The 14138-nt window shown below is 39.1% G+C and overlaps 1 protein-coding gene across 1 annotated transcript in view; it reads left to right on the top strand.

Annotated features, from left to right (window-relative positions):
- Positions 1-14138, top strand: part of LOC136778332 (uncharacterized) — a 66757-nt gene that overhangs the window by 45052 nt on the left and 7567 nt on the right. Inside the window, exon 3 of the mRNA XM_066735081.1 lies at positions 12283-12513. Within this exon, the coding sequence (XP_066591178.1) occupies positions 12481-12513 (33 nt within the window). The 5' untranslated portion in view covers positions 12283-12480. The remainder of the gene's footprint in view (positions 1-12282; positions 12514-14138) is intronic.

Here is a 14138-nt window from a genome sequence, read left to right as displayed (position 1 = left end):
ATTAATAAATTAAATTATTTCGCTCGAGTTAGATGTTCACATAAACCTCAATCGGATCTTGGTGGGAAGAAACGTTTGCGAAAGAGAGTGGAAGGTTACAGAGGGAGTTGAAAATTATTGAAACGAGAGTTTCATGGTTGATCTTGATGGGATACAGGGAAGATGTGTGTGTAAATGTTAACAATTAAAAAGGACGAGTAATAGTTATTAATAAATTGAATTATTTAGCTCGACTTAAATATTTGCATAAACCTCTATCGGATCTTGGTAGAAGAAACGTTTGCGAAATAGAGTGGAAGGATTCAGAGGGAGTTGAAAATGATTAAAACGAGAGTTTTATAGTTAATGGAATACAGAAAAGATATGTATATAAATGTTAACTATTAAAAAGGACGAATAATAATAATTAATAAACTGAATTATTTCGCTCAACTTAAATGGAATCCCTCCGATTCGCATAAACCTCGTTCGGATCTTAGCATAGGAAACATTTGCAAAAGAAAGTAGAAAGCTGTACAGGGGGAGTAAAAAAATATTGAAACGACAGTTTCATGGTTGATCTTGATGTGATACAGGGAAGATGTGTGTGTAAATGTTAACAATTAAAAAGGACGAGCAATAGCAATTAATAAACTAAATTATTTCGCTCAACTTAAATGGAATCCCTCCGATTCGCATAAACCTCGTCCGGATCTTAGCATAGGAAACATTTGCAAAAGAAAGTAGAAAGTTGTACAGGGGTGGTAAAAAAATATTGAAACGATAGAATTTCATGGCTGACGAGATACAACGAAGACACATATATACGTAAATGTTAAAAATTAAAAGAAGAAGCTGATGAGGCAGAGGCGAGTTCTTAATCTCATTGGTTACAGCGAGCAGTGGGTCCTACTCGTGCGAGTCTGGAAGAGCGTAAAAATGTTGTGTCAGATAGCATTTGAACGCTTGTCGTTTAGTGATTTACCATGCGTCACTTTTCGTTCTCTCGTTCCTAAGGATTCTCCTGCCTTTATACGCTTGGTTGCCATTAATCGAGGCTTCCGAAAGTCCACCTCATGAATATTGTACGTATAATACGCACACACAGAATTTTTGCCCAGAGACTCCGTTAATAATCGCGATGATCCTGATGAACACGTCACATTTCAGCCAATTCGTTTTTTTAAAGCGCCAGTTTATGAAAAGAACAATGATAAAACGAGAATCTAGAAAAAGCCTGGATAAAGTAATTAAGGAGTTTCTTTCCAAAGTGATTTATTTCATATTTTTTGTAAATTCAATTTTTTGATAATACTTGCTTCTAAACAATTGTCTTTGTTAAGAATTTTGTATATTCTTTGGTTCTAAAGAACTTATTATTATAAAATATTAACAACTAAAATGAACTTCCCATACAATCCTACGTCTTTGTTTAGTGTTTTCCAAACATTCTGAAAAAGTGTTAAAACTAAATTAAGTCGATTTAAAAAGGCATTCCTCAATTCCGAAAGTCCACTTCATGAAAAACGAGGATTTCTAAAGTCGATCTTTTAAAAAAATATACGTATAACAAACAAAAAATCTTTGCCTAGGGACTCTCGTTAATAATTACAATGATCCTCCATGTAGCACATTTGAATCGATCAGTTTATCGAAACCACCAATCCAGAAAAAGAACAGCTATAAAACGGGAGTCTAGAAAAATACCTGCGGATAAAACAATCTCGAAAATCGATCTTATGAATATTGTGTTTATAAGGTACATATACAAAATCTTTGTCGAGAGACTCCAGTTAATAATCACAATAATCCTCCACATAGCACATTTGAACCGATCAGATTATCGAAACCACCAATCCAAAAAAAGAACAGCTATAAAACGGGAGTCTAGAAAAATACCTGCGGATAAAACAATCTCGAAAATCGACCTTATGAATATTGTATGTTTATAAGGTACATATACAGAATCTTTGTCGAGAGACTTTATATAGTTAATAATAGCAATGATCCTTCGTAAAACACATTTGAACCGATCCGTTTATCGAAACCACCGATCCAGAAAAAGAACAGCTATAAAACGGGAGTCTAGAAAAATATCTGCGGATAAAACAATCTCGAAAATCGACCTTATGAATATTGTATGTTTATAAGGTACATATACAGAATCTTTGTCGAAAGACTTTATATAGTTAATAATAGCAATGATCCTTCGTAAAACACATTTGAACCGATCCGTTTATCGAAACCACCGATCCAGAAAAAGAACAGCGATAAAAGGGGAGTCTAGAAAAATACCTGGATAAAACAATGAGAGAGCGTATAGGTACATATATACATGTATATATACACAAGAATTCATGCGGGTCCTTTTACGAGAGGCGAGGAAATTTTTACTGCGGTCACCGAGGCATGTTTACGTACACAAACCGTACATAGGAACGAGTCTGAAAACCTTAGGGTTGACGCTCGAGCCGTGTGACTCGCGCAACGACGAGTTCTTCGGGATTGACTCGGTCGCGAGCGCATAACTATAATACAGGTATGTATGTATATCACTGGATCCTTATCCCTCTACTTGTACACAGTAGGAAACAGTTTCGCGCGTGGTTCAACTAAAGTGTCTTCGGTAGCAAAATTAGTCTAGATGACGTTAAAATGATAGATTTCTGTTCACAATGACATCATAATGATAGATTTCATTTCTCAATGACGTCATAATAATAAATTTCTTTTCACAATGACGTCATAATGATAAATTTTGCTTCCGGGGGTAGTTATCAATTTTTATGTTAAAGTACAGAGTGAAGTTAGTCAAATGGTAAAGGATTTAATTTCTCAAAGCGTATGGAACGGGGGTTAGGGCTAAAAGTTCTTCAGGATTCACTCGGTCGCAAGAACATATATATATATAATACAGATATGTATATCACTGGATCCTTATCCCTCTATTTGTACACAGTAGGAAACAGTTTCGCGCGTGGTTCAACTAAAGTGTCTTCGGTAGCAAAATTAGTCTAGATGACGCAAAAATGATAAACTTCTGTTCACAATGACGTCATGATAATAAATTTCTGTCCACATTAACGTCATAATGATAAATTTTGCTATCAGTGATACTATATCAATTTCCATGTTAAAGTACAGAGTGAAGTTAGCCAAATGTTAAAGGATTCAATTTCCCGAAGCGTACGGAACGGTTGTTAGGACTAAAAATAATTCATTTCTATGCTCAGTAGCTATATCCCTGTCGTGTTCCACGCATGTGTTAGTTTAAAGCTACAAATATAGCATACATATATAATAAATATGTATTGGCGAGAGAAAGCAGTGACAAAGCGTGAAATTCAACGTAAAATCAAACGCGTGGATCCTGCTTCTCTGGAAACCTCGCAGGTTGCACGGGGTAACACACGTTGATAGTGTGTGGCAGAACGGAGAATAATTGTTGATCCTTGTCGGTGGCGTGAAACACGGCCATAATAAATATCATAGCTAGCCGGATGACATTTATGAGATTCGCGACTGGCGCGCGCGCGCGCGTTTGGAGATACCGATAAATCAATCCATCACGTTCACCGGATCAATTATGTATCGCAAACTCGCGATATTTCGCTTGGGATACGCGCGCGCGCCAAGAATTGCGCAATTGTATGGAACGAATGGTCGATTCGAACGTGTATAATAATAATTACATGGGTGATGTGGAAGAAATGATCGAAAGAAACGGAATTTTGCGGTTAAACATTAAAAAAGTCTCGATTGTTTTTTATATAAATTATTCTTGCGTGACGAAATGATTTTTGTCATTGCCCAATTTTTGGTACACTCAACAATTTATTCAACGCGTTAAACGTTAATGTTTTCGTCCGCGAGACCATCGATTACCATTTTCGATCTCCCAGTTGTGGTCCTTGCTATACCTGTATTTTGTGGTATATATATATATATATCTTTATCTACTTTTATATGTACTTGCCGTTGAGACACTACCGTGTCTCTTGATATACATCTATATTTTTTATACATTATAAATTCATTCGAAAATATAATTATTACATGAGTGACGTGAAAGAAATGACTAAAAGAAACTGAACTTCGCGTGTAAATATAAAAAAAGGCTAGATTGTTGTTTATATAAATTATTTTTTACACGCCAGAATGATTTTTGTCATTGCCCCATTTTTTGTACACTTAACAATTTATCCAACACTTTAAGCACTAATATTTTCGTCCGCGAGACCATCGAATACCTCTTTCGATCTCCCAATTGTGGTCCTTGCTATACTTGTATACTGTGATATATATATAAATGTTCATATTTTATGCATTAAAAATTAACTCGCACTTATAATAATTACACGAGCAATGTGGAAGAAAAAACCGAAAGAAACGGAACTTCGCGTTGGAAAGATTAAGAAAGTCTGGCTTATTTTTTATTTAAATTATTTTTTACACCCTGTGAAGATTTTTGTCCTCTTTCAATTTTGTATACACTCGACAACTTATCCAACCCCTTAAGAGTGAAAAATTTTCGTCAGCAAGACCATCGATTACCACTCTTTCGCTCTCCCAGTTGTGATCCTTGCTACCTGTATACTGTGGTGTATATATATATATATATATAGGTTCATATTTTATGCATTATAAATGCACTCGTACATTTTACTCTTACAGATAAGCGATATGCTAAGTGCAGCGTGTTAAGTGATATTCTTGGTAACTTATAGATTCCGTCCTTGTATTTTCCAATATGATTAAGCGTCATTGAAAGATTCTTGGCGCCAGGACGATTGTGATGCATTGCCGCAATCATTTATCTCGAATAGAAATTGGAGCGAATCGTGAAACGAGGAAAGACGCGAGCTTATAATCCGACTGCCGCCATTAATATCCAAAGATTTGTTCGATCGGTACAGAGTCGTATAGATCATTTAAATAATATTTAAAATCGAGAGATCTATGATAACGAGTTAATTACGCTTTTAATGAATAAACGAGATTCGACGTTTCGATATTTTGCCATTTGTAGGTCTCGTGTCGAGCGAAATGTGACTGGAGTGAGGAAAAACTTGCTGTGCCACTGAAAATCAAATTTCCCAAAAAACACTTACGTGTAAAAAAAATACTGTGAGTAATTAAGATAATCCTTAGGAAGAAAGAGGATTGAAATGGAATTAGATAAATTCGATAAATGACTCGATCAGTATAACAAATATTTATAAAATAAATAAAGTGCAATTACACTTTCTTCGATAAAAATATATTTGAAATTTTATAAAAAAGAAATCAGTACCAAAAGCTACTTACTGGGCGTGTGGTTTATTTATATACTATATATATATATATATATTATAATCGAGAGATCTATATCATAACGTGATAATTACGCGCTTTTCATGAATAAGCGAGATTCGACGTTTCGATATTTTACTGTTTGTAGGACTCGTGTCGAGCGAAATGTGACTGGAGTAAGGAAAAACTTGATGTGCCACTGAAAATCAAATCCGCCGATGAACACTTACACGTAATAAGAAGACGGTAAACAATCCTAAAGAACGAAAATTAAAATGGAATTAGATAAATTCGACAATTGACTCGATCAGCAAAACAAATATTAAAAAAATAAATAAAGTGCAATTACACTTTTTTTCGAGGAAAATATATTTCAAATTTTATTTTTAAAAAATCAGTACTAAAATCTAATTACTGGGCGTATGGTTTATTTATATACTACATATATATTATAATCGAGAGATCTATGATAACGAGATAATTATGCTTTTAATGAATAAGCGAGATTCGACGTTTCAATATTTTGCCATTTGTAGGACTCGTGTCGAGCGAAATGTGACACGAGTAGAGAAAAACTTGATATGCCACGCGGAAAATCTAATATATAAACAGCGTGAATAATATAGCTGTTGGTTCACTTGTTGCTGCAGGAGATTGCAAAGTGACAAGTCGTGGTTCCTGGCGCGACCCGTGATTAAAACGTCTCTGCGATAGACGATGAGATTGGAATATATATATATATATATATATAATGAAGTTGGTTGAAAGATTGCGCAGAAAATTCTACGATTTCTTACACGCGAAAGGGTCGAGGTGACCGGACGCAGTTTGGTGATACGAAACGTAAACAAGGTGTTGACATTTGAGGTTATACACACACACGGATACATACGCAAGGTAAACATGAGTAGCCTGCCACGTATCTGTGTATCTGTCACGCTCCCCTGCCTAGGATTTATGCCACTCGAAATATCTCGCACACTTGTTTACTGCTAATTGAAAATATCCCTGTGTCAACGCTCTTGTTCCAAAGATGATGGATCGCTGCAATTGTATTTTCGTAAATACTGGGTTAAAAAGGATTAATTTCCAGCGATGGAACAATGTGGCTCATTCTCACGGCTCCAGTGTTCGATTAGTCGAACTCCCCCCCCCCCCCCTCACCGACTCTTCTCGCAGTTTTCTTTTTTCGGATCAAACTGACTGGCCTACCTGACTGCGCAGGCGCAGCGTTGCTAGTGGCCGAGTTTCACGTGCCGTTAACTCGGGACAGGGTTTAACGTCTGTGTTTATGCTAATATCGCGTCGAGTCCTCTGCACACTGGGAAGGAACACGCGTGCGTCTGGAAAACATGCAAAGGAGCCTGGTGCATCGACTCGAACGTGACGAACCGATTGTTTCTCTACTGTAGGGAAATTCTCCGTAACTATTAATGACAATTTTCGGTGTGGCTAGGCGGAAGTTAAACCTAAAATATCTGGACCTGTAATGATTAATGTTTATCTATATATATATATATATATATATATATCGGTTTAAGTTTGTACCGATAAACAATGTTTTTGTTAAATTTACAAAATACGTCTTGTGAGACGTGCATAGTCGAAAAGAAAAGAAAAAAGATGGTAATCAAGATATACGGTAAGGCTCGATGTCATAAGTACATATATATATACCACCGAGGCACTACTCTCTTCTACAGCAAGTACGAACGCCATAACCTCAAAATAAATTTCAATCGGTTTTATTTAATTAATCATAGATTGTCATAATTTTTAGTAGGTTTTTATTGTTGGGACCTACCGAGAGCGAACGAAACCTGATAAAGTCAAGATATACGGTAGGGATCGATGTCAAGTACTTATATATATACCACCGAGGCACTACTCTCTCATACAGCAAGTTCGGACGCCATAAACTCAAAATAAATTTCAATCGATTTTATCTAATTAATCATAGATTATCATGAATCTGACAAGCATTTTATCATCGAGATCTACCGCGAACAAAATGTGACAAAGAATGCGGCGAGAAAAACGTGGGGCAGCACCGTAGCTGTAAATAGTCTTCTGCGCATGAGCGGGGCGCCACAGGGGGTTCCCCTCGGCGGCGCGCAAATCAAAAATCATCGCGTCGCGACCAAATAATCTCTTACTCGAAACCCGAGACTCGGACGCTCACGGGAAATATTGTTTCTCTTATCCTCGCCAATTGCTTATGGATGACTCGTAAATTTTCCATTTAGATCCGCTTAAGATTCGCGTCGGTTGGTATCGTATTCTTTCGAATTTATGTCGCGGGACTAATTTTCTTAAAAGAAATTTAGTGAATAAACTCGACGAGTGAAACATCGAGAGTTTGAGACGATCGAATCGGGAGTGGACGTTTCGCGATAGGATAAGCTCATTCGCCTGGTATCGCTCGTGACTGGGATTGGTCCGGGGGATACGCAGTACCGGATGTGTGCGAGTCTCGTGTGCGTCTCGATGAGGGAGGTACAGGGGCTACCAACCAAACCAGTCAACGATTAAAACTCGACCCCAACCGACAAAGGACTCGCTGTGTGCACTTATTTATTGCACATTAAGCAATTCAGCATTTTTTCTCTTATAACAAGCTCGCGGAACCAAGGCGATATCTCTCGATATCGAAATGCGATTCGCGAGCTAGAAATATCCGCTAAGCTTTTTCGTTCTTTCCTTTTTATACTCGCGGCCGAGGGGAAAAACTGGCGAAACTGGTTAAAAACATTTGCGCGGAATCGATTCGTACTGATAAGCGTGCTCCCCTAGAATTAATTAAAGCGTATAATTATACATCTATATGTGTATATATATATATATATATATATATATACATATACACACAATTGGAGAATATGTTAATCCGCAGTCGAGCAATTTTCTCGCGTTTATAAATCGCGTGAAAGCGGTGCGGAAGGTTCGGTATAGAAAATTTAGCATGATTAATGGGTCATCTGAAATTGCTCCCGCAGTGTTGTTCGGAGGACGAAAAATAAGGTGGGAATTGCGCAAGAGCGTATAGAGGTAGTTAAGTCGAGTGGGCGTACAATGGGTCGCGGCTAATCATCTATTATAATAAATTTATTGTTGCTTGATTTATTGGAAGCTTCTGAACGGACAGTTGGCTCACCGACATAAATTCAACCTTGCCAACTTTGTATCGAGAATGATTAAGAGCCGGACGATCCGCGGATAGGCTGTCCTGCTGCTCGAGGAGTCCAGTTTTCCGCGAGAGTTCTCTTCTTGCGCGGGTGGACGTTGAAAACAAAACAAAACAAAAATGATTCTAGAAGCACGAAGATCGCCCACGTGGAGACGCTCGTAATTCTCAATAGCGAATATCTTCAACACCCACGAAAAACACTGGTGATAAATGTGTAAATAAATTGCGTTCATTATCGCCCTATATAAATTATACGACGCGGAGGACAAACGTATCTGAACGATCAACTGTCTCCAAAGTTAATTTCGAAATTAGCCTCGTTGTAGATCTACTTTTGGACACTGAGAGGAATTTATGATGTGGAATTATATTGGTGTGATGATCGATTTTATAAGGATCAAGGGATAATCCAGGCATGTTCCTGATGACAGTAATATTATATTTGAAGATATGACTTTTTCCGAGGGAGCATCACGTGATTCCTCGATGAACAGAATCGCAATGCTGGTGTATCGAGTGATAAAAAGTTCTCCATCGAAGAATAAGTTTATCAGGTTTCGATCGGTAATAAATTGCGTTCATTATCGCTCTATATAAATTATACGACGCGGAGGACAAACGTATCTGAACGATCAACGGTCTGCAAAGTTAATTTCGAAATTAGCCTCGTTGTAGATCTACTTTTGGACACTCTGAGGAATTTATGATGTGGAATTATATTGGTGTGATGATCGATTTTATAAGGATCAAGGGATATTCCAGGATGTTTTCCTGATGACACGGTAGTAATAACTCGAGTTATGATTTTTTCCGAAGGAACATCACGTAGATCCTCAATGAAGAGGATTCCGAAGACTTTCCTCGAGGGTCGCAACTCTAGTGCATCGGTTGATACAAAGTTTTCCGTCCAAGAATAAGCTTATCAGACTTCGATCGGTAATAAATTGCGTTCATTATCGCTCTATGTAAGTTATACGACGCGGAGAGACAAACGGTGTATCTGAATGATCAACTGTCTCCAAAGCTAATTTCGAAATTAGCCTCGTTGTAGATCTACTTTCGGACACAATGAAGAATTATTCCAGGCGTGTTCCTGTTAACACGGTAATAATAACTCAAGTTATGATTTTTCCCGCACGACCACCATGCAGATTCTCAGTAGACAATATTCCCAATAGTCTCTTTGAGAGTCGCGATGTTGGTGCATGGATTGATACAAAGTTCTCCATCAAGGATTAAGCTTATCAGCCACGATCGATAATAAATTATATGACCTGAAGAAACAAACAATTTCGAAATTGGCCTCGTTTAGATCTACTTTCAAACACAATGAAGAATTTACGATGTGGAATAACATTGATACAATAATGGATTTTACAAGAACCAAGAGATTCCTTGATGAAAGTAACAATATATTTCAAGTTATGATTGTTCCCAAAAGAACATCACATAGATCCTCGATAAATGCAAACTTCCCAATAGTCTCCTCGCGAGTCGCGACGCTGGTGCACGGGTTGATACAAAGTTCTCCAAGAAGGAATAAGCTTATCAGGCATCGATCGGTACACCGAGCGAAACACGTGTAATAGGAATGTAGGAATGACACGGGGGAGCGAGTTGACATTCGTATACAGCGATAAGATCCGATAAAACTGCTGGATGGGAGGAGCTTGATAAAGGGATTAACACGACTGTCGTCGAAAGCCGGTAAATCATTGTCGGCGCTTAACATCATCGCGATAATCCAAAATTATTTCCTTAATCCGATTACGATGTCTTCAGGGCCGGCTCCTTTTTTATCGATTCCCACAACGACCAAAACTCCAGTCGTCTCTCGCTCGACTTAAGCTGCTCGTATACGGAAACTCGGTGTTTTTCCAGGCGAACGCCCCTTGCATACGCGTCACCATTACTTGTCCCGTACTTATTGGGGAATCGAGGAATCGTAAGTAGCTCGTTTATCATAAATTCAACGAGCGACAAAGCGCTGTAAACTGCTACAGGAGGCAGGAATAAAGCGCTGACGAGGCTCTTTACTGGTTGGGGGGGTAGGGATAATGGAATCAGTCTCGTTGGGTATATATAGGTATAATTTTGTCGCGTCACGTTCATCAGGGTATGCACAGAGGAATGGATCAAGTGTATATATATATATATATATGCACTCTTACTTTATCGTACCCTACACGAGAAGACAGAGATTGATTTATCACGTGGACCAAACTCAACGACCAATACAGTCTTCTGCGTTGGATCGACGTGGAATAACCGGAAGAAACCTGAAACTCGATCCTTCTGGATCGATCCATAATCCCGCTGCACCAACTTTCACGCGATTTTCTCTGCGCTAATATCGATCCAGACGAGCCTCGATCTTACGCACACCGATGCGAGTGTTAGGTTCAGCTCCGACCACCTCAGTAGGAGAGAAGGCGTGTTTTCATCGTGAGAGGCGCGTCGCGACTCGCCTACGAACCAATCGATGATTTCTACAGAGTCATTAACTCGTATAATGAATGATCCTAGATCCAACGAGCCAACAGCGCCATTACAAAAAGCGATAGGCTAGATCCTATGTGATCGTCTATTATTCCCATGCATCAACCTAGACTCTGTACACTACGTCCATCATCGGAGCTTTTATACCGATTGGCATTTAGCGCAAGTTTTGTAACGTACTTCATCATCTTTCTATGACTTGATATGGAATATCTGTAATGGTTGTGTAAAATAATACGTTAATACACGTGGTGAACAAAAATGCTAGACTAGCTCCTATGTGATCGTCTATTATTCCCATGCATCATCGGAGCTTTTATACCGATTGGCATTTAGCGCAACTTTTGCACTGTACTTCATCATCTCTTTACGACTCGATATGGAATATCTGTAATGGTTGTGTAAAATAATACGTTAGTACACGTGGTAAACAGAAATGCTAGCCTAGCTCCTATATGTTCGTCTAGTAATTATTTTGTGCATCAACCTCACCTCTGTACACTACGCCCATCATCAGAACTTTATTTATACCGATTGGCATTTAGTTCAACTTTCGGACCCTACTTCATCATCTCTCCACAACTCGACATGGAAAATCTGCAATATTTCGAGTATAATAATAATCGCGATGAACAAATATAGCGTCGTTATGAAAAGCATCAGCCTAACTCCTATATGCTCGTCTATCAATTATTTTATGCATCAATCACATCTCTGAACGCAACGTCCATCATCGGAGCTTTTATACCCATTGGCATTTAGCGCAACTTTTGAACCCTACACCATCATCTACTTACGATTCGACACGGAGAATCCTCAATGTTCGTGTATAATAATACACGGGACGAACAGGTGTTTCGCAAATCCCCGACAAATCGTGAGTATACAATCATCGACTCTTATCTTCCAGCAACTCCCTCGCGTATCGTTCCTCGGACCCTCTCTGTTTCTACCTCGTGACTCCGAGTCGACCTTAAAAGGTGACAAATTTACTTTTACACGTTCCACATCCTTATCTCTGCCACATTTCCGGAACACGTTCGACATATTTTCCGCAAGAATGTCCGTATTTCCTAATTTGTTCAACGATGACGCAAGTTGTATGTTCTTCGGGAAGATACAGAGACGAGACTGTCCATTTGCGATTATAATCTCTATTTTCGCAGTAATTTGCGTCAACGTCTTCCGTTTATTGACTCTGCTCTTCTGTTCCAATGCAAACTGCAGGGATTGGATATTATGTAATTGTTATTATTACGTGGGAATGAGGAGATAAGAGGATCATCTCTACACAGGATCGTTATCTGAGTGACGATGTTTTTCAGATTGGTGCGGTAGCCATGTCACCGGATCTATTTGGAGGATCACGAGAAATCGACGTGGAGCCGGGAGAGGACTATCGGTGTTTCGCTGTGTGGGAAGAGTGACAGATCCCGGATCGCGTGCTATCGCGAAGGATCGATATTCAAGGTCGGCCCAGCAGCTTGCAAGCTACGGCCTCCCCGCTGGCCTGGCCAGCTACTATGCGAATTGAAGCTCTCAGCGTCCTCGTCGCGGTAAGTTGAAACGTTCTCACACCCACACACATATATATGTATAATCATGATTTCGAATCATTACTGGTCATTCGCGTATTGTGCAATTTAGAATGATATTTCAACAATGGACGAGACAACGTTAATAATTTACGCGATAAATTGACGAAAGCAAAGAAGGAATATTCCTGGAACGTTCCTGGAATCAATTCGACACGTTGCTCGTTTTTCTTCGAGAATAAAATAACATCTTTCATGATTCTTCTTCGGATCGATTATTCTTGTGCGAACTAACGTTTGCACGATTGCTAATTTATGTTATGAATTAATGAAAGCAAAGAATGAATATTCCTGGAACGTTCCTGGACTCAATTCGACACGTTACTCATTTTTCTTCAAGAATTGATGATTCTTCTTCCCATCGACGAGTCTTACGACTAAATATTTGCAAGATTACTAATTTACGCGATAAACTATAACGAAACTAAAAACCGAACATTCCTGGAACGTTCCTGGACTCAATTCGACACGTTGCTCATTATCCTTTGGAAATAAAATAACATCATTCATGATTCTTCTTCCCATCGACGAGTCCTTTGACCAAATATTTGCATAATTGCCAATTTACGCGATAAACTAACGAAACCAAAAACCGAACATTCCTGGAACGTTTCTGGACTGAATCCGACACGTTGCTCATCCTCCATCAAAACTAAAATAACATCATTCATATAATTCTCCCTCCCACCAACGACACCTGCGATCAAACGCTCTCACGATTGCTAATTTACACGTTAACCCGACAAAACCAAAGAACGAACATTCCTGGAACGTTCCTGGACTCAATCCGACACATTACTCACTCCCCTACAAAAATAACCTCGCTAACGATCCTCCATCCCATCGACGAGTCCTATCAACCGTTCGCACGACTTGTATAGCTTTTGATATTACATATATATACCGGGAATTCAGCATGATGACGAAATAGCCTGATAGAGTTTGAACGCTCCTCTCGCGAGGAGATGATGATTAATGTGGCGTTGAGGCGAGCGTACAGTGATGCAAACGGATTCCTCGAGCTGCACTGCGAGCGTTCTTTCGTAGATTCGACCCAATTGTACACCCATACTTATATACACACACACACACACACATATATATATATAAGACGACATTCAGCAGATTCGCCTGCTACCACGCCGCACCATGCGAGTCGAACGTAACGAGCACCGAGCACCGATGATAAACGCCTGATGATGGCACATTTAGGAACAATGCGCCACCCGCTCGCTCCTCCTCGGCTCGCGAAGCACATAAATCACGAGGTAGCATCAAAAGAATCACCGGGGTGTGTCTCGTGCAAAATTTATAAATTTATGAACGAGTACTTAACTCGACTGCCGTCCACGGATACGAGAAGTCTGTAAAGAGCAACGTTTACGATCTGTCTCAGGGAATGCGGTAACGCCGGTATTAAAGCAGTGGAGGACATTGGATTCCTGGATTCGCATAAGCTCGAGAGATAGAGATAAAACTTTCCGCTATCTTCAGAAATCGTACCTTTATGTACAGTGAGCGAGAACGACGAATCAATTATTTCCTAACATATTTATTGCAATGCCACTCGCGCTTCTTGGAGAACC

This window comes from Prorops nasuta, unplaced genomic scaffold (genome assembly GCF_024137725.1).
Source record: "Prorops nasuta isolate Cenicafe-Biocafe unplaced genomic scaffold, Cenicafe_Pnas_1.2 PNAS00014, whole genome shotgun sequence".
In the NCBI taxonomy this organism is placed as follows: Eukaryota; Metazoa; Arthropoda; class Insecta; order Hymenoptera; family Bethylidae; genus Prorops; species Prorops nasuta.
Note: the sequence above shows the minus strand (reverse complement) of the source record. Positions and strands in the feature narration are given on the sequence as shown.